The 21,691-nt window shown below is 43.1% G+C and overlaps 1 protein-coding gene across 1 annotated transcript in view; it reads left to right on the plus strand.

Annotated features, from left to right (window-relative positions):
* The first annotated feature begins 5,080 nt into the window (after positions 1–5,080).
* The window catches only part of Acbd6 (acyl-CoA binding domain containing 6), a 151,075-nt gene continuing 134,464 nt past the window's right edge, over positions 5,081–21,691 (plus strand). Inside the window, exons 1-3 of the mRNA XM_005363891.3 lie at positions 5,081–5,887; positions 11,923–11,987; positions 14,560–14,656. Of these exons, the coding sequence (XP_005363948.1) occupies positions 5,666–5,887; positions 11,923–11,987; positions 14,560–14,656 (384 nt within the window). The 5' untranslated portion in view covers positions 5,081–5,665. The remainder of the gene's footprint in view (positions 5,888–11,922; positions 11,988–14,559; positions 14,657–21,691) is intronic.

Raw genomic sequence — 21,691 nt, forward strand, 5'->3', positions numbered from 1 at the left:
TATGGGTAATTGTTCAGGGACTGAGTACGTGCAAGTGTAGCTGTTAGGTCCTTGGTTCCCAGGGGAGGAAGGGAAGCACTATGGCACAGAGGCTGAGAGGATTCAGAATTGTCAAAAATGGCTTCAGGATTGTCTTAAAGTCTTACAGCTACATGGCAACTCCTTAACTCCACCTACTCACTTGCTATATCTCTTCCAGCCTGACTATATTCTTCCCTGCTATAGGACCAAAGCAGCTTTATTCATTAACAAAACACATTCACAGCAAACAGAGAGAAATACCACATCGATTTATATGCATAAAATATTTTTAAAACAGTGGATGATAGTGGCACATGCCTTTAATCCCAGCTCTTGAGAGGCAGAGCAGGCAGGTCTCTGAGGCTACAGAGAGGGTTCCAGAACAGTCAGGGCTACACAGAAGCCCTATTGTTGTATTTTCTTTACTCTAGTCCCATGTTGGAATGCTAAAACGTCGTTGTTTGTTTTTACTCTTTCACTATGGGGGGCTGCCAGCCAAGTCCCAAATAATTACACCCATGGAAACTTACTATTTCTTATGAATACCTGTCTTTAGCTTGAGTTGTTTCTAGCCAACTTTTCTTAAATTATCCCATACACCTTTTGCCTCTGGACTTTTTCCTTTTCTTACTTCTGTATCCTTTCTTGAAAAGAAAAAAAAAAAGACTCTCAAACCTTAAGAGACTCAATAAGTCATTGTCAGTAAAGGAAACCACCTACCTCAAAACTAGGGCTGTAAAAACAAGCCCAGGTTGTCAAGAAACCAGCCACCTGTGGAATTCTAGAACGCAGTTCATCCGCATCATCGACCCTGGAGTCAGAAGGTCTCAATAACAGGCAATCCAGCCTGTCTCCCACCCTGGTGACCCACAACCCCGACTCCAAAAGCTTGGGACTTTGGAAAGTTTTGTCTTGCTGTTGTTTTTGTTTTTGTTTTTTCGAGACAGGGTTTCTCTGTGGTTTTGGAGCCTGTCCTGGAACTAGCTCTGTAGACCAGGCTGGTCTCGAACTCACAGAGATCCGCCTGCCTCTGCCTCCCGAGTGCTGGGATTAAAGGTGTGCGCCACCACCGCCCGGCTTGTCTTGCTGTTATAGACACAAAATGTCTATTTTTTTGTGTACGGATAGATCTGTGCATTTACTTTTCTTTTTTTTTTTTTTTTTTGGTTTTTCGAGTCAGGGTTTCTCTGTGGCTTTGGAGCCTGTCCTGGAACTAGCTCTGTAGACCAGGCTGGTCTCGAACTCACAGAGATCCACCTGCCTCTGCCTCCCGAGTGCTGGGATTAAAGGCGTGCGCCACCACCGCCCGGCTGTACTTTTCTTATGGAAATGGGAACCACGCAAAATTATTTCAGGTTCAATTGGATGCATGAAGGTATGTGGCCATTGTATGCATGTTTCTGACTGGTCTGAGATCTATCTATCCTGATACTAGCTTAGTTGTTGCTATTACAACTAGCTGCCTGGGCTCAAAATTTGCCTCTGGAATTTCTGGCCATTGAATCTGAAAAAAATAACAGAGAAAGTTATTTTATACTGTTCTACCTAATTAAAAATCTATCACGGACCATAATTCTCCAGCATCTTTTTACTTTCATTTTTAGTGATTCCTACTATGTATTATGGGCATTCCCTTATGCCTTTTCCTTTGGGAAAATTTGTGAGGGCTTCGGTGAAGGATGAAAATATATAAATTGGCAGCCTCTTTAAACAAAATAATTCTCTGGAGAAAAAAAAGTCCCCGCCACTGTGGAACCATATGGCATGATGACTCTGCACACAGGAACTCCCATAGTACCTTCCTGATTACATTAAGAACAGGAAAATTAGAGATTTACTAACTGGACACACCTGAGCCCAAGGATGAAAAGTGTACAATCCACATCCAGAGCCTGAAGCCATTAATGGCAAGAGTTCAGTTAAAAAGTATAGAGAAATCAGATGAAACAGTATAATGGGTAAGAGTAAGACATCAGGACCTTCCCACTGGGGGAGTGTATCAGGGAAACAGGCCCATATAGTAAGACTAAGACACAAAGAGATGGAACTAGGAAACAGCTCAGTGCTTTCGCTACCTCATTCCTGGTGAAGAACCTCTTAAACTGTGGTGGAGTACCTGGTCCCCAAGGGAAGGCCTTTCCCCAAGGTCAGGTTCTCCATTCCCTTGGGGGATTGAAGAAAGTTCTTGTTTGGTAGGAGTCAGACCCCTTATCTCTGGCAGGAGGAACTTGTGGGCTCCTGGGGAGTTTCTGAAGTTACTGAATCATAGAGAATAGGCATTTTTTTGTCCCTGAATCATTAAGTCTGCTTTTAACCTTGCCTGTGGCTAAACTATTGTACAATGATAAGTATAAAAGGTGTAGCCTTTTTAAAATAAAGTGGCAGCCCTGCCAATTCACTCTCAGATCTTGTCAGTCTCCTTCTTCCCTCTTGCCAACTCTTCACCTCCTCTTTGGGACCTGAGCCCCGCTGGAGCTGGACTCCAGCGTTACTCCACTGACATATTTCTTCCAGTTATCACATTTCAAATATCTGTACTTGTTCTTTTTATTCCTTTTGAGGAGGTACTAATAGTGAGACCATTGATTCTCTGTTCTCAAAGAATGTTTATTGAGTTCAGATCCAAGCCTTTTTACCTTTTTTCCTCATTGTTTGCTCATTCTGTCCAAACTTATTTTATTTTTATTTTTTGGTTTTCGAGACAGGGTTTATCTGTGGCTTTGGAGCCTGTCCTGGAACTAGCTCTGGTAGATCAGGCTGGCCTTGAACTCACAGAGATCCGCCTACCTCTGCTTCCCAAGTGCTGGGATTAAAGGCGTGTGCCACCACTGCCCAGCTCCAAACTTATTTTAAAGCTTAATCCTAAAAGATCAATCAATAATTGTAGGGTAAAAGGGTCAGCCAAATAAACCCACCCTGGCCCTGAAAATAGAGCCAGTGAAAGAAACACACCCTGGCTGGAAGACCTGAGCCAGGGAAAGAAATACTTCAGCCCTGAACCTGGAACCAAAGAAATATACCTTGACTCTGAAACCAGTGCCAAAGAAACACACTTTGGTCCTAGAGTAAGAGTCAGTGAATGATATGCCCTGGTCCCAAAACTAGAGACAAAAAGCTTTAAAAGGTCAGTGAAAGAAGCACAGTTTGACGCTGAAACCAGAGTCAAATCTGCCCCTGATCAACCAAGCAGGAAACCAACTAACTCCTTTGCAGGGAAACAAACCAATCTCCCTCCCCCCAGCAGAAACCAACCAATCCCTGAGCAGAGATCTAGCCCATCTGAGCTCAAGGAACTAAAATCTGACCAATTCCCACCCTGAAAATCTTCTCCTTGGAAAAACTCCACCCTTTATCTAGGAGCTGTATAAAAGCCCCCTGTCCAGTTTGTGGCTGCTCTTCTTCTACCCAGGTACAGGCAGTCACTCTCCTGGATTCTTCCCTCCCAATATTCTCTTGAATGAGGTTTGTTTTGTTTTGTTTTGTTTTTTTCTAGACAGGGTTTCTCTGTGGTCTTTGGAGCCTGTCCTGGAACTAGCTCTTGTAGACCAGGCTGGTCTCGAATTGAATGAGGTTTGGGTGAAGACCTTTTGCTGGCGCAGAGACAGAATCAGATTGTAGCACGGTTGCTGGAAAGGCCTTCTCCTAGCAATGCTGAGTTGTTACAACTTCGCTGGGGAAACCAGAGACAGAGTGGAGCTGAGCAGGGCTGTAACACTTTCCCTGGGGGAACCTTCCCCTAGCAGAGCAGAGTTGTTACACTCTGGAGCCCCTGAGCCTAGCTGTAACAACTTCACTGCGGAAGTCCTCTCCTGCCACAGCAGAACTGCTACCCTGGGGAAACCCTTTCCAAGAGCACGGCTGTAAGCTTCTATGCTTCATGTGACGTGTGTAGCTCCAGACTGCCAGAACACACTTCCACCCGAGCTGTAACACTCAGTATTCCCAGGCTCCCGACTGACTGCCAGAACACACTTCCACCAGAGCTGTAGCACCTAGTACTCCTTGCCCGACTGCCAGGATTCCTTCCCATCTGATCTGTGACACTTAACAATAACCATTCTTTGGGGGCTGGAGAGATGGATCAGAGGTTAAGAGTACTAGCTGCTCTTCCAGAGGTCCTGAGTTCAAGTCATTCTTATTCAGGCCACCACACTTAAAGGGAATAGTTTATTCAGGAGTCACTTTGAATGACCATGGCCTGGGGAACACAAATTTAGGTTACCCCCAAATTCCATGTTCTAAAGTGGAAGCAGTTTCATGGTTTTACAGAACAAAGAAAGTCACACATCAAAGCAAGCTTCAAATACATTGGTGGGCACAGCAGAAAAGCCGTAAAAATGAGATAAGGGAAGCTTTTCTATAGACCCAAGAAAATAGTTGATGACATTCAGTTTTTGGGCTGGTGGAAGCTGTTGCTGCTACAACACCACCACCACCACACACACACACACACACACACACACACACACGACACGTGCACATTTAGGAGTCACCCCAACAACTGAGAGCGTTTTCTCCAATCAACATCCCACAGTGAGGCTCTCAAGTCCCTGCTGGAGAGAATACCAAAATGGGCCTTTCTGAAAACTGATAGCAAATGCTCATGGTTGATGGTTAGGTGTAATGAAGTTTGTGTACCCGTGTAGTTTTCCTTTTTGAAAAGACACAGAAAGATCTGTTCCTTTAGGGTAGAGCTACGGGGACTTCCGGGTTCTACTAGAAGATGTATGGGAAGTATTATCATGAGATGATGCTAAAGGAAGGTGGGACTGGGGATTTGGTGAAGCCTTCTCTCAGAGCCCTGGGAAATTAGGGGTCAGCAGACATGGAAAACAGAACACTGAGAGTCATTTGGCCGTTTAAACACACAGTGGGGCAGTGAAGGCTCCATCAGTCGTTCACTTGCTATTCAAAACAGAGTCAAGATCTCGAGGAACAGATAACAGAGGGTCTAGGGGAGCCTGGGGTGCACTGACTTGGGTGGTTAAGAGAAGGCGGAACCTTTGTCCTCAGCTCCCTGTTTCCCCGCTACTCCGCGTCTGCAGCAACACCACCTAATGGACCGCCTCCTTCCCCTTCCCCGGGGGCCTATCCGGAGTTCCGGAGTTTGTGACTCCGGATTATCCGTAAGCGACGAGCGAACTTCCCGATAACTGAGACCAGTTTCTCCAACCCTCACCGCGCCCTCCATAACCCACGACTCCCTTCCGGGGGAGAGGGCACGGGCTCGCGGAGCAGGCGGGGCCGCGTAGCCACGGGCGCGTGCTCCGGAGAGCATCCCGCCGAGCTCGCCCCCCACGCTTCACCACTTAGCTCCGGTGGCATTGGCTGGCCGCGCGCTGCTGGCGTCTCCTCACCTCCCAGCCGAGCGGCCCCTAGACCCCAGCGCCGTTGGAGCGACCCGGGCGAGGCCAGGTGCTCGGTCTGACCGAGGGAAGCCGGAGGAGGACTGGCCGGCTGGGGAGAGCCGCCGGGCTTCGCAGAGGCGGCCCTACGCCCCCGGAGCAGGCGGAGTCGCTGTCACCTGAGGAAGCCAGACAGCTAGCTGTGTCCCACTGCTGTCGGGCTCCGCACCCAGATTAGTGGTCCAGGCCCGGGAGTCAGCGTCACACCGGTGAGGACAGACCACATCGAGCGAGTGGGCATGGCCACACCGTTCTTACCTGCGGGGGCCACCACGGGTGACAGTGGTGGGGAACTGAGCTCCGGGGACGACTCCGGTGATATGGAATCACCCCAGACCCCCGAGACCGAGGCGTCCCGGAGCCTAGCCGAGCAGTTTGAGAAGGCTGCTGCACACGTCCAAAGCCTGATTCAGATGGCCAGCAGGGAGCAGCTCTTGTACCTGTATGCCAGGTACAAGCAGGTAAAAGATGGGTGGATGAGAGAGGGCACGGGCGTCTTTTTCCAAAAACTTAAAGAGGTGTGCGGGGCTAATGGTCGAGTGTAATGAAGTGTCTGTGTGTCTGTATGTGTCTGTCTGTCAGCCTGTCCGTTTCGGTCGTTTTTTTTTTCTTGGCCCTGGAGAATATCATTCTGAAAATGGAACAATCTCTGCGCTTCTATGAATGATATTTAGCTGGACACTGACAGTATTTCTGTTTTTTCATTAGTGGCCTTGTATCTGAACTTTTACAAAACGAGGATGATAAAATCAAATTAGTCATTTGTTGCCAAAGGGACAGGTGATAGAAAAGATGGTAATGTTAACAAGAACTTTGGGATTTCAGAGAATATTATATACATAAAACACAAATATTACTATTGTGATTTTTAGAAGCGCTAAATATAGCTGACATGTTTTTGGGTAAATTCTGTTCTGTTAGATATAGTTATACCCTCCCACCTTTTTTTGAAATGGTTCCATGTTGGTAACATTGTGTGTGTTGTGTGTGTGTGTGTGTGTGTGATGAACTCTTGACTCAGCTTCCTGAATGACTTTCTTTTTACAAATAAACAACAAAAAACCCAGGGAGTAGGCAACTCAGAAGATCGCATGGATATATTGGAATTAAAATGTAGTTTCTGAACTTTATCTAAAGATAAGGAAATGTATGAGTTACATATGTAAAACTAAGTTATCATTCAAGGTTAGATACCAGAAGGAAAAACAATCACCTTATCACAGTCTGCGGTGGGCTTCTTGACCGGCGAGGAAGAAACACCACCACACGAGGATTCTTCTCAGATCATGCTTTACTGGAGTGCATTTGGTTGAAGGAGAGCACATGAAGCAAAGGGGGGCAGAAAATGAGAGAGCGAGAGAGAGAGAGATATGGAGAGAGAGAGAGAGAGAGAGATGAGAGGTGCTAGACAGGGACACGAGAGAGAGACCCGTGGGCACAATGGCGGCTTTTTATATAGGGAATTGGCACACGGGTCGCCCTGTGATTGGCTGCCATCATCAGCTGACACCAGACTGCATCGAGATAGGCCCAGGGACCCTCATCCACTGCGCATGCGGGAAGCGGGGGGGGGGGGGGGGGGGGCACGGGACGGGACACACACGTAGCTCTCAAAGGCATAGCCAAAAATGGGGTTGTTTATAGTTGTTTATAACCAACAAGACAGGATGTGGCGCCATCTTATAATGGCGATCTTGTCCGGCTCCCTACAACAATCAACAGACACATTTCAGCAGGATGCTAGCTGTCTTGTTCTGTTGACAGAGAATGCAAAGACCAGAGGACATCCAGAAATCAGAGGCTTACAGGATTAAGATGTGAATGTGAAAATGATGACAAGTTCAATAGCAGGTCAGGAAAACCCCAGCTCTTTGAAACATTGGAAGAAATGAAGCTCTGGATAGTAGGCTCTTTTTTTTTTGTTTGTTTGTTTGTTTTTATTTTTTTATTTTTTCCGTTTATTTATTAAAGATTTCTGTCTCTTCCCCGCCACCGCCTCCCATTTCCCTCCCCCTTCCCCAATCATAGTAGGCTCTTTTATTTTATTGGAATACAAAAATTGCCTCTTGGTATAGTTACATATATTTCGCCTGAATTCTTCTTTTTCTTTAGGTAGTTGTGAGGACGTGCATGCATTTCATATTACATTTGTGTGTGTGTGTGTGTGTGTGTGTGTGTGTGTGTGTGTGCGCGCGCGCGCGCGCGCATATATATGATAGTATTCAAGTGGAGGTCAGAGGACAACTTGCAGGACTTGGGTCTCTCTTTACCACATGGGTCCCTGAGGTCCATCTTAGGTGGTCAGGTCTGGTGACAAGCATCTTTACCTGTGGAGCCATCTTGCTGGCCTGTCCTGATTCTTAAAGACACTGAAAGGAGTGAGCCGTCTTCTGAGGACTGATGATTATTAGGGACGCATGCTAATAACGTTGTGGCCTGAGAGAGGTTGCTGTTCAAGTCCTGCTCAACATTTTGTGTGATGCCAGCTGTGACTGTACATGACTTTAATCCAGTGCCTTGGGGAGGTAAAGGTGGTGATTGCTGTGAGTTCAAGACCAGCCTGGTCAGCACAGTAAGTTCCAGGTCAGCTGGAACTACACAGTCAGACTCTGTCTCAAAACAAACAAACAAACAATTGTGCAATGGGAGAAACACAGCTCTTCCGTTACATACCTGATTATATTGACTATTTTGAGGAAATTGGGTAAAACCACAGCTATAATTGAGTTACAAACTGAACTATGTCCTTTTTCCATGGCACTTCATTTTTACTTAACAAGAACTATATAAACTCTCTATAAAGTTGGGTGTTTGGCAGATAGTTTCTTGAAAATGAAAGAAGTGAGCCTAGAAAACAGCTGTACATACTTGTTGCCAGTCATGATGATATTTGAATTGTCAAATAAAAAGTAGAAGTTTGGGAAAAAGTGGGATCTGCTGCCATGAGCTCGACAGCTCCCCCATGCTTACGAAGTCTTCCTCATGAGATAAGCGGTGGCGTAATGAATGCGAAGTTTCGCTCATGTATAGTGCAATACGTCAACATTTGAAAATGCTGAATGACTCAATGGGTTCGTTTCTAAATATTTCATGAGATAATGTTAAAAAATTCTTCCTTCCTTCCTTTCTTCCTGTTTTTGTTTTGTTTTGTTTTGTTTTTGTTTTTGTTTGTTTTCCAGACAGGGTTTCTTCATATAGCCTTGGCTGTTCCAGTTTGCTCTTTAGACCAGACTGGCCTCAAACTCAGAGGTCGGTCTCCCAAGTGCTGGGATTAAAGGTGTGTGTCTGCACCACCAGTACCCTGCCAAGATCTAATTTCTCACTATATATATGACAGATAAAGTCCACACATACTAAAGGTCTTTGGAGACTTTAATTCTAGGAATTAAGAAATCACAGGAATCACAGCACCACAGTGTTAGAGAACTCCAGTTTCAAGTCCTGTTTTCATGGCCGGAGAAGCTCACAAACAGTGTGCATGTTCTAGCTGAGGCAGAGCAAGAGGAGGGTGAACCTTTTTGGGTTTTTGCCTTTTTTTTAGTGTGTGTTTGTGCCTGTGCCTACATGTATGGAGGTCAGTTCTTTCCCTGCCATGGGTTCCGGAGGATGAATTCAGGTTGTCAAGCCTGCCTGGCTAGTGCTTTTACACACTGAGCCATCTCTCTGGTTGTTCTAACCCCTCACCTCTTACAACATTTCTTCATGAGTGAGCATGCCTGGTGCCTGCCAAGACTGAAGAGCTCTTCAGATCTGGAGCTGGAATTACAGTGCAGGAGTGGCAGGCACTCCTAACTGCTGGGCTAGCTCTCCTGCACGCCACTGTTTTGTTTTTCAGCAAGATATTTTATTATAATTTCCATATACATCCAGACCTAGGAGTAGGCAGAAATTGCGTGGCCTGTACCATAGTTTGTACTGTCCATCTCCTTTTGTATTTGTAGCAGGGTCCAGAAATGATGTGATTTTTGGAGATGTCAGAACTAAAGCCCAGATTCTCTGTAACATGTACACAGACAACTGATCAGGATTTGCCCATGTGTGCGTTGAGACCACCCCCTCTTGAATTTCTGTATCTTCTCGTATAGGATGGGTTTGCAATGGCCTGTCTCACAGGATTAGAAATTATTCAAGAATTGCTTCTCAGTCAAATGACAAAAGGCCTGCTTCAGTAGATGCGTGCTTTTTAGTAATAGCCAGAGGACTATGATCTATCGCTAAGGAAATAATTGGGGTGGTAACTTTTAAGGTTAGTTTTTATTTCTGTGTGTGGTGTGTCTCTGTGGGTATACACTGCACGTGTGGGTGCCCTTGGCGGGCAGCAAAGGCCACCAGGTCCTCCTCTGGAGCTGGAGATCTTCAGAGGTGGTTGTGAGCTACCTGACGTGGGTGCTGGGAACTGACCTCAGGTCCTTCAGAAGAGCTGCAGTGCTCAGAACTGCTGAGCCATCTCTCCAGCCCCATGAGTTGATAACTTTTATGAATTCATAGGCAGATGAAATGGTTGTAGGCTGAAAGGTTTTTTAGAATTAGAACTTGGAGCAAGACTGGAATTTTGTTTGGCAGTTTGAAAAGCAGAGGGGAAAAAAGAAGATGATGATGGAACAGTAGGAACAAAACTCAGAACTAAAAAGCTGCAAGGCAGTGGGTGGATGAGTAGAGTCAGGGGAAGACCTTAGGGGAAGCCTCCAGTCTCAGGAGAATTTGGATGTATGGGAGGGAGATGAGGGAAGGCCGCTCAAGCAGACAAGTGCTTTGGGTTTTAAGTTTTGAGCAATTTTTTAGAAGCTTTGTTCTAATGAAAAACACCTGACCCAAAAAATTCTAATACAAAGCAGAAACTGCAAATGTCATAAGAGATGTATAGAGTGGGTATGTTAGGAGTTTATGATGGAGATTATTTCTGGCAGTGGCAATTGAGCTGAATTTTGTTCCTGCATGAATTTCATTTTTGCACAATTATAATGAAAACAATCTAATTTAGTTACAAATGTCATTTGAGTCTCAAAACTATAGAGCCAGGTGCAGTGGTGAACACCTGTAACCCCAGCCTTGAGAGGTAGAAGTAGGGGGTTCAGGAGTTTAAGACAGCCTGGCTTAAAACAACAACAAAGAATATCAGATGAGGCTGGAGACGATGGCTCAGTGATTAAGAGCACTGGCTGCTCTTCCAGAGGACCTGGGTTCCATTCCCAGCACCCACATGGCTGCTCCCACCTGTCTATAACTCCAGTTCCAGGGGATCTGACACCTTCACACACTGTACATAAATTTAAATAAATTACTTTTAAAAAGTATTGACCATATAAATAGCATTTATACTATTGTTGAGACTCTTTGCCCCTTCCCCTAGCTTTTGACATCTATATTTAGTGTGTTTATTTATTTTATTTTTTTAAGACAGGGTTTCACTGTGTATCCCTGACTGTACTGGAACTCAATCTGTAGATCAGGCTGGCCTCGAACTCAAGAGTGCTGGGATTTAAAGGTGTGCATCATCATGCCTGGCTAATATGGTGCTTTTAAAATAGTACATTTTCAGTGCATTCTGTACTGGTTTGAGGAGAAGTAAAATGCTAGCAGAATCATGACAGTGAACATGTAAAAAGACCCCAGTATATGTGAATTCTGAAAAACCAAACTTTAAATTTTGTTAATTACCTGTTAAAGAATTTTCTTATAGGGCCCAGTGGAGTGATTGTAAAACACACGTTGTGCAAGCCCCACATCCTCAGTGGAGAGGGCCTGACCTCTCCCACCCTCATATGCACACACACAGTAGTACATTAAAACTTCCAATAATTTTATATTATATTCGTTGGGAGAGGGCTTGAGACATATAACCTTGGCTGTCCTGGAACTTGCTCTATAGACCAGGCTACCTGGAGCTCAGAGATCCACTTGCCTCTGCCTCCTAAGAGGCTGAAATTAAAGGTGTGAGCCACCACCATCCATCATAAAATTCTGTTTTGATGGCAGTAAAGACTATAATTTTATTTGTAACTTGTTTTATAATTAGCCTGCTAGTTTAGAAATGCAGCTATTTGTCACCCTTTTTTTTTTTTTGCCTGTGTGTTACTGTATTAGTTAGCAGTTATTTTATATAGAAAGCCAGCCGAGGCTATTTATGTAATACTTTTGTTTAATTAGTTAATGTAGACAGAGTTTCACCGTGTAGCCCTACCTGGCCTGGAGTACATTGTGTGGACTAGGAGGGCCCTGAACTCATAGAGAGCTTTGACCGAATGCACAGAGATCCACCTGCGCTGCTAGAGCTGTGCATCGCCACACCCAGTGCTGGTGGTGTTTTCAGTTGGGATTATTTGAATTTTTTTGTCTGTTCTGCAAACAATGTTAAATTTTGTTACCCTATATATATTAAAATATTTTCTAATCTATAGTTATAAGTGTACATAATAAATTTGAGAAGAAAAAGTCTTTCTGTGTTCCTTAGAAAAATAAAATAAGTTCTTTATATTTTCCTCCCTTCCTCTTTTAGGTCAAAGTTGGAAATTGCAATATTCCTAAACCAAACTTCTTTGATTTTGAAGGAAAGCAAAAATGGTAAGAAACATTCTTGGGATCTTTAGTAAAGTTGTCAGAAATAACTTAAGGGCTTAGGAATTAGAAAAGGGTTAGCGGATTAAAGAATTATTGGTTTATTAATCTCTTTCATGTTGGCTGCTAATGACAGGTGGGGGAAGGGATTAAAGGAATCTGCTTTTAGCTAAGTCTGAAGGATTCTTTGGTGCTGCTGTTAGCGCAAGGTAGTGGTGGCAGAGACCAGAGCCCTTATCTTACTGCTCGAGGTTGTTTCTTGTCTAGCCTCTAGGAGACTGCTGCTTCTCACCACAGAAGGAAGGGAAAAGAAGATAAATCCCCACCTCCACTTATCTCTGCCTCTGCCCCACAGAAAAAAGTGCTTGTAATTTTTTGGAAAGAATTGTGGAGAAAAAATACCTAAAACCTGACACAGGCTCACTTTGTTCTGAATACATTTTTCATCTATAATTCAAATATTCCCTCATATTATTCTTTCCTAGCTGGCTGAAGTGGAAAAAGAGAAATTGTTAAACAACAGTGAACATAGTTACAAAATGGGAGATTTTTTTTGTGCAGCAGCCCCAGTGGGAAGATTAGTGTTGAGGGTGGAGTTATTTATTGCTCTGTGATCAGTGTGTTAAGGAGACATTCCTGCATTTCAGTAATTGCTTCAATTTTGATTTAAGCATGTGAACGTGACTTTAAACAGACAGTTGAAGCTGTTCATCCTAATTTGTTATACTATCAACGTCATCCACAATCCTTTGGAATCTAAGTCACATGGTTTCAAGTAGGCCTATAATATACCCCGTGGAACACCTTCCTGCATTCATGTATTTATTTATTGTGTTAAAGGTCTCTTAGGATATAGAGGGGTTTGTTTGTTTGTTTTTAGATTTATTTATTTGTATGGATATTTTGTCTGCATACATGTATGTATACCACATGTGTACCTGGTGCCCATTGAGATTAGAAGAGGGGTTTGGATCCCCTGGAGCTGAGTTACAAATGGTTGTGAGCTGCCATGTGGGTACTGGGAGCTGAATCTCGGTCCTCTGCAGAAGCACCAAGTGCTGTTAACCACTGAACCATCCAGTCCTGGGGTAGAGTTTACCCATGGATTTGACCATACATCCTAACATTGCCAAATGTGGATCTCTGGACCATAGTCTGACTACCAGCATTCAGCTGTGGTGGGGGTGGGGGGCGAATCACTTACATCGCCAACCATGCTCTTGAATTCAGATGACATTCTGTTTTTTCAATATGTGGTACATCAGTGCTTTGATTTACATTTTGTTACAGATTTTCTCTGTTGATGATAAGCCATTTCTGGAATTTTGTTATCTAGAGAATGTAAAATGTAGCTTTTACTCTGAGCTTTTTTGCTGTGTGGAATTTTATCACTTCATTATTTTCCCTTATTCATTGCCCAGTTCTCCACGTTTTCAGTGATTCTCTGCTCTTCAAAGTCTATTATTTTTTATAGCCACTCTTATTAATTAGTAAAGCAGAAAACTGTCAGATACTGCCATTACCAGCTCATTAATATATTAGTTATGGGACAGGCTGACATCATGTGTCCTTACTGTTACCCATTATAAAGGACATGCAACTTACATATTACTCTTACCGAAATATTGAAATATTTAATTTTAATCAATGATTAATCATTTTGAGAAGAACACTATTATGTGAGAAAACAATTAGGCAAACCAAGCTGAGTGACATTTTGTAAAATAATTGTTTTGAGACTTAAAAATGTCAACATGTGGAAGAGAAGGAGGAAGATAAATGAACCACAGTGGCGTGCATGAGTCTTGACTGGCTTCTGGTCTGGGAAGACAAGTCATGCCGGGCATTGTTGTGACAACTAAGGGAATCTGGATAGCTTGTCTCTGTGTCGTAGAATTGGGGATCCCCAGGTGTGATATAAACTTACATATTTAGGAGTGAGGCTGTATGTGTAAGTAACTGTCAGGAGAGTCAGTAAAAATTTTAGAAAGATCTTGCTTTCTTCATAGGAATAGGAGACGAGGACTGGGCTCTCTTTATAAGATTAGAGGACCAAGAAACCTGGTTAAGAGTGGGAAGACTTGGCTGGGGTAAACCAAGGAGCCTGTCCCTGTAGCCTGGACAGTTAATTCGAAGATGGGAAGTACTGCACTGGTCTATAGATGATGCAGTCTCAATAGTTGTGAACACTGGATTTAGGGAGACTAATTAAATCTTAGAGTACTATAATTTGTGATATTTCAAAATTGAACAGGTAGGCAAGATATCTGTGTTCTAAAATTTCATGTGAGGAGGGAACTGGGGGAAATTTTCCAAAAGGCCCTTGAGGTAGGGTTATGAGTTTTATACTTGTTTATCAACATAAAAGCATAAACGGAGCACGTCCCCTTTGACACTTTGTTATCTTTATGTCCTCGGAGCCTTGAAATATGTGTGTAGAATATTAGTAAGAAATATGCCAGCTGGATGTGATGTGTGAGCTTAAGGCCAGCCTGGCTGCATAGCACAATCCTGTTTCAACAACATGCTATTGGTGTTATTTGCATCATTGATGAAGGGTGTCTCTTCTGTGCTCTAGGGAGGCATGGAAAGCCCTTGGTGACTCCAGCCCTAGCCAAGCAATGCAGGAATACATCGCAGCAGTTAAAAAACTAGATCCAGGATGGAATCCTCAGGTAAGATTTACTAAGTATACATTGTACTCTCTGGAAACTCCCCTTCTGCCCAAGTGTCTGAGCTTTGCTCAAGTCACATGTCTTAGGCTCATTTCACGAAAAGTCTGTAAGGTAATTGTAGTACTTATCTGTTAAAATGACTACTTAAATATTAATACAACCAGCAACTGATGCAGAGACCTCCTTTGAGTAATAGGTTTTAGAAGTATAATTTTTTTAAAGATGTGTTTATTATGTATATATTGTTCTGCCTGCAGGCCAGAAGAGGGCACCAGATCTCATAGATGGTTGTGAGCCACCATGTGGTTGCTGGGAATTGAACTCAGGACCTCTGGAAGAGCAGCCAGTGCTCTTTACCTCTGAGCCATCTCTCCAGCCCTGAAGTATAATTTAATCTTGTAAAAACAGAATTTATTCAGAATTTCTCTGGAGATCATTATCGTCTTGGGAAAAAGTTTCTTTCAAATAAAACAATTTAGATTTATTACTTATACATATCTTATTTTATATGTATGTGTGTTTTGCCTGCATGTATGTATGTATACCATATATACATTCTTAACGATTTTATTTTAATGTGTATTTGTGAGTACTTGCATGTATGTATGTTTACCGTGTGTGTGTGACCCCTCAGAGTTGGAATTACAGGTGATTGTGAGTTGCTGTGTGGATGCTGGGAACTGAACGTAGGTCCTTAGAAGAGCTACAGTGCTCTTAACTGCTGAGCTGTCTCTCCAGCCTCTTTCAAGATATTAAAAACAGGAAAACTGGTGAAAAGTCTGTAGGCTAGAGGTTGGGTCATAATGATTACAAATGCAGATAACTTTGAATTTTGTTTTGTTTTTGAGTCTCATTAACTCTGGCTTCAAACTCAGAGATCCACCTGCTTCTGCCGCCTGAGTGCTGGGATCAAAGGCATGCAATACATAGTACCTGTCTTGGTGCAGTGTGTGCGTGTGTGCGTGCGTGCGTGCGTGTGTGCGTGTGTGTGTGTGTGTGTGTGTGTATGTGTATAGACACATTATATGGCAAACATTTTAGAGTGAATGAATTAAAAACTTGAAGGTGTTTTGTGGTAGCTTTTTCGTGGGCACATCAATTGTAAGTTACAAGTATGGGAAAAATTTGTCACATCAGTCGTGGGGTCTAAGGAGTTGTTAGGAACCCTAAAATTGTGTGTCTTGACATCAGAATGGATCTTAAGTGTTCAGAGACTAACAGATGGCCGACAGAACAGCTTTCTTGCTGACTTCCTCTTGGGGACCTGAGAAGTCCCTCCTCCCCTTGCATGTGTATGAATATCACTGTTTTCCATTTCATAATCTTCTCTAAAGCAGCAGTATGCAGATGCCACACATGTCCTTAGTCGCAGATCTGAAGGTCAGTGGTCAAACAGATGCCTCCGAGCTGAGCTCAGACTGTGAATTCTAGGTCTTGGCCCGTGGGCTTGGTGTTTTCCTGCTGGTTTACAGGTGGCTCCTTCTGGTTCATGGCCTTTGGAGGCATTTGAATATATAAATTCTGGTATATATTTGAATTTGTGTTTTTTTTTTTAAACCTTCAGTACCTTACTTATGCAGTAAATTTCTACTATGACTGTTAAAATGTGGTTAGAGATTTTTTCTTATTAAATATTTATTTAATGGCATCTTAGAATATTTATCAAATTTTACTATTTTTTGTTGGTGATGATGGGAATTGAATATAATTTCTTTAATATATTTTTCTAAATATATTTTAATGTTGCCAGACAGTGATGGCACACACCTTAAATCCCAGCACTTGGGAGGCAGCGGCAAGCCTATTCCTGAGTTTACACAGTGAGTTCCAGGGCAGCCCAGGGCTACACAAGAAACCCTGTCTTGAAAAAGTAAAAAACAAAACAAACAAAATTGCAGTCTTGTAAAGACAGCCAGGCAGAAGCAGATAGATCTCAGCCTAGTCTACATAAGGAATTCCACGATAGTGACATTACTGAATCCCTGTCTCAAGCTGAAACAAAATAAAGACAAACAATGACGTTCATTTCATATACATTTGTGTGTTTCTGTGAATGTGTGTGCTGTATACTTCTCAATTTTTAGTTTACACACTCTAGGCTGGTCCTTTTTAACTTTTTTCTCTTTTTTGTTTCTCCTTTGCTTTTGGATTGGTAAGAGGTATAATATAATAACTTTGGTTTCAGGAGAGCTTTGACATTAATCATTTAGGATAAAAAGAGTGATTCTTTGGACTAAAGATGAGCTCAGTGTTAGAGCACTTGCTTAGCAATTCTGAAGCCCTGGGTTCAAATCCTAGCACTAAGAACAACAACAACAAAAAGAGTTACTTTCTTTTTCTGAGTTTGTTTCTGAGAAGTGAAATGAAAACACTGTGTATGGGCTGGGTTTGCACGTGTGGTCCTTTGAAACTGCCACAGAAATCTTCGAAGTTAGAAACTATTATTGTCTGTACTTTAAAAGTTAGGAAATTCACTAAACTGTCCACAGTTAAGGAACAAACGATAGCATTAGAAGTTAGACCCATGCTTAATGACTTAACTGTACCAGACCTGCTGTTTGAAACACACACATACACACTCACTCGCACACAGAAACACAACAGAAACCTGTCTGTAGATGACTATGTGAAGTTATAATAATGTAACTCTTTGTGTTTTCATTTGTGTTTTCCTTCAAGAATGTATTGATCAGTGGTCATCAGTGTCTTTATTTCTGTAGTTTTGGCAGGGGGAAGGTAAGTTTTAATATTCACAGTTTAAAAGAATTTCAATAGAAGAAGGATCTTCTGTGTGGCCTTTATCTAGATTTACCAGTTATGTTTGCTTTGTTCTGTTTACATATTCATACACACATCTATAGCACATATTTGTATAAATATTTTTTCTAAACTGTTTGTTATAAATTGGAGACCATGTTCATTTACCCTAAATACTCAGTATTTATTTCCTAAGAACAAGCACTTTCATAACTGTACCTTGATTATCAAAATCAGAAATTTTATTTTAACTTATTTTCATGTATATATGTATATCTTAGAAAGCTTCCACAAAGATTAGAATTTTAATATTGATCCACCCTTACTGTGGAATCTGTAGTACATAATCACATTTTTCATTTACTTAACAATGCCCTTTCTAGTTATTTGCTACAAATCCTACCAACCTGATTTAGAATGATGCATTGTATTCCCTTGCCATATTTCTTTAGGCTTCTGTACAGCAGTTTCTTGGGCTTTCTCTTTCTTTCTTACCTGTGCTTTTGTTTTTATTGTTGTTGATTTTAATAAGAGCCATTTTGAGAAATGTCTCTCCTTTGGATTGGTTATAATTAGCTTCAGGTTGCACATTTTAGGAGGAATAGCACAGAAGTGTGCCGTCCCTGTGTTTCACCGTAAGTAACTTGTGCGGAGCACTTTGAGACTTTCTAGACACATGCTGTTTTCCTAATAAGATTTCACCTACTAGTTTTAAACATTAATTAAGGATTTTCTAACTCCATTGTTTGTTTTATTTTTATTTTGTATTAAACTGTGTGAAGGCATCCTGCTTAATTTTATACCGTTTTAACACGGGCATAATTATCAGATAGGAGGGACCATCAATAATTGATAAAATGCCTCCATAACGTGGACATTTCTTAATTAGTGATTGACATGGGAGGGTCAGCTCAGGGTGGGTGGGGCCACTCCTGATCTTGTAGTCCTGGGAGCCTCCATGGCCTCTGCATCTGCTCCAGCCTTCAGGTTCCTGCCCGGCTTGAGTTCCTGTCCTGACTTCCTTTGATGATGAACTATGATGTGGAAGCATAAGCCAGATAAACCCTTTCCTCCCAAGTTGGTCATGGTGTTTTATTACAACAGTAGTAACCCTAACCAAGACATAAGGAGCTTTTCATTTCTCAGTTTCTCTGTCACACAGTCATCCACCCATCTGTCTATTAGGAAAAGAAGTGTGGGATGTCTGCGGTTTTGCCCTGTTAAGTTAGCCTGTTTCTTAAATGCTGGCAGAAGGCTGGCGGATCCTGGGTCAGAGCCCAAAGACTTTATTATTCAAGACTTGGCAAACTGCATGAGCTTCATTTGGTTTGCATCAGTTTCCCACACCTCCTGAGTCCCATGGGGATGACACTGAAAGACCCCCGCCCAGCTTGTTAAACAACTTAGCACTGGTAACACCATTTTGCAAGGCTTGTACTGAATATTCAGGGTTTTAACAAAGGGCAGTTTAGAAGCTGCCAAAACGAGATAGAGACACCTGTGGCTGGGCCGGGGGAGGAACGGTGAATACCGTGAAAGACACCCTGTCTGCCCTAGACAAGAGCCAAGGCAGCCCATATCTGAATTCTCGGGAACCAGGGACCTTGTCCCGACTTGAACTCGGCCATATTCAAACTAACCAATGAAAACCCTGTAACTATGCATCTCGCTTCTGTAACCTCGCTTCTGCTCCCTTTACCCTACAAAAACCCGCTACCCCAGCCGGACAGCGCGCCAGTCCTCCGAGAGACTTGGACGCCCCAGGTACCTGTGTATCTGAATAAACCTCTTGCTGTTTTCATCCGCACAAGTGGTCTCGCTGTTCCTTGGGAAGGGTCTCCCCAGACTGAAAGACACTCTCTGAGGGTCTTTCAACACCATTAGGGTTAGCTGGATTTCTGTCTATGCAGTGTTTCCCACATCTCCTGAGTCCCATGGGGATGACACCATTAGGGTTAGCTGGATTTCTGTCTATGCAGTGGCTGTGCTAGAGGGAAAGAAAGCACTGAGCTATGGGAATTTACAACTTACAGCAAGCGTGCTGTTTGTCAGGGGCCAGAGAGGTGCTACTGCATTCCCAAAGGTGTCTTGCTGGTCACAAAGTCCTGAGAAATGGCCTGCATAAGAGAGTGCTGAGGGCCTGATCAATTGAGCCAGAATGTGTAGGGATTTTCTGCACCCATACTTGATTGCCTTTCCCAACACTTATGTGTTTATAGTGTATAGACTTACAGATTTCTGTTTTATTCATGCAGTATAATCCATTGAAATAATTCGTCTGCTGAAAGAATCTTCAAACCAGCCCATGTCCTTTTCATATACCCCAATCCTTGGAGCATTTTTTTCCTTTCTTACTGACACAAGATAGTGTTTCCTAGCACTGCTGTCACAGCTGCTTAAAACATCAGAAACTGGTTGTCTCCTAGTCCGGAGAGCAGACGTCTGAAATGAGTTAGCATGTGTGGAGAAGATCCTTCTTCATCTTCTGGTGGCCTGCAGACATTCTGTGCCTTGTGGTGACTGCCCTAGTTTGTCCCTCTGTTGCTGTGGTAGAATAGTGACCAGCAAGGGACTTGGTGAGAAAAGGTTTGTTTGGCCTATAGATTACAGTCTGTCACTGGGGGAACTTGAGGCAGAGACTCAAGGCAGGACCTAGAGGCAGGAACTGAAGCAGAGACCATGAAGGAACGGTGCTTGCTGGCTCCCTTCCAGGCTCCTGTTCAGAACCTTTCGTGGATAGTCCAGGCCCACCTGCCTAGGGATGGTTCTACTCCTGGGCTGGGTCCTCTACATCAATTGGCAGTCAAGCAAATACCCCACAGACATGCCCACAGGCCACTCTGTTGGAGGCAGATCCTCAGTTGAAGTTCCCTCTTCCAAGGTGTGTCAAGTTGACAATCAAGATTAGCCATCACGGTGGCCAAGCTCCAGTGTCCGCCTTTGTATTCCCATGGCCAGGTTTCTCTATCCGAATCTCCCTCTCCTTTCTTGTGTGAGGACATCAGTCCACCCTAATCCAGCATGACCTCAGTTTACATCTTTAGTAATATTTCATTTGTATTTTATAAATAAAGCTTGTCTGACCATCAGAACGCAAAACAGCCACACTAGTCAGCGATATAGGCCAGGCAGTGGTGGCAAACACCTTTAATCCCAGTTGGCCACAGAGGCTGGGCAGTGCCTTTAAACTCAGCACTAGAGAGGAATATAAGACAAAATGAGATAGGAACTCTCTTTCAATCTGAAGATTTCATAGAGGTAAGAGCTCTCTAGTGGTTTGGCTGCTTTTCTGATCTGCAGGTTGAATCCCAGTATCTGTCTCTGGGTTTTTATTATTCATGGTACATATATCTGTGAAGATTTTCTTTAATCCCCCCCCCCGCCTCCTTTAAAGACAAGATCTCACTGTGTAGCAGAGGCTGGCCTCAAACGTGTAGTTGTTCTATACCTCAGCCTCCAAAGTGCTGCGATTGCGAGTCGAGTCACCCTAGCACCACACTCATGCAAAGACACCTTCAAGTCAGATGCCTAAGGTTAGGGTCCATATGGACATGTGGGGGTTTATTGTTGAAATTTTTACTTTATGTGTACGGGTGTTTTACTAGCATGTATGTCTGTGTATCACATGTGTGTAGTGTCCATGGAGATCAGAAGAGGGTATCAGATCTGCTGGAATTGGAGTTATTGATGGTTGTTAGCTGCTGTGTGGGTGCTGGGACCTGACTTTGGGTCCTCTGGAAGAACAAACTGCACTTAGCCACTGAGCCGTCTCATCAGCCCCTCACCTCCTTTTATAAAGTTTTATTTTATAACTATTCTATTCATCCCACCCCTGCCTGCCTCTGTGTGTGTGTGTGTGTGTATGTGTGTGTGTGTGTGTGTGTGAGAGAGAGAGAGAGAGAGAGAGAGATGTGCCATGAGAGAGAGAGAGAGAGAGAGAGAGAGAGAGAGAGAGAGAGAGAGAGAGAGAGAGAGAGAGAGAGATCAAACTGGAAGTGTGGAGATCAGAGGATAAATTGTGGACCTGGCTCTCTCCTTCCATCATGGTGTCCCAGGGATCAAACTCAGGTCATCGAGCATCAGGTTCTATCTGTTGAGCCATTTCACCAGTGTCTGATTGATTTCAGGACTCAATTCAACTGTACTGTACTGGCTCATTTGATGCTTTCTTAGTCTTATCCCTGGAATCAGCTGTTTTTCTCTAGGCATTTTAATAAAAAATAGTATTTGTTAGTTTTTTACTCTTTACTCTTTGGCTTTTTTGGGGGGGCCTGCCTC

This window comes from Microtus ochrogaster (assembly GCF_000317375.1).
Source record: "Microtus ochrogaster isolate Prairie Vole_2 chromosome 6 unlocalized genomic scaffold, MicOch1.0 chr6_random_2, whole genome shotgun sequence".
Lineage (NCBI taxonomy): Eukaryota > Metazoa > Chordata > Mammalia > Rodentia > Cricetidae > Microtus > Microtus ochrogaster.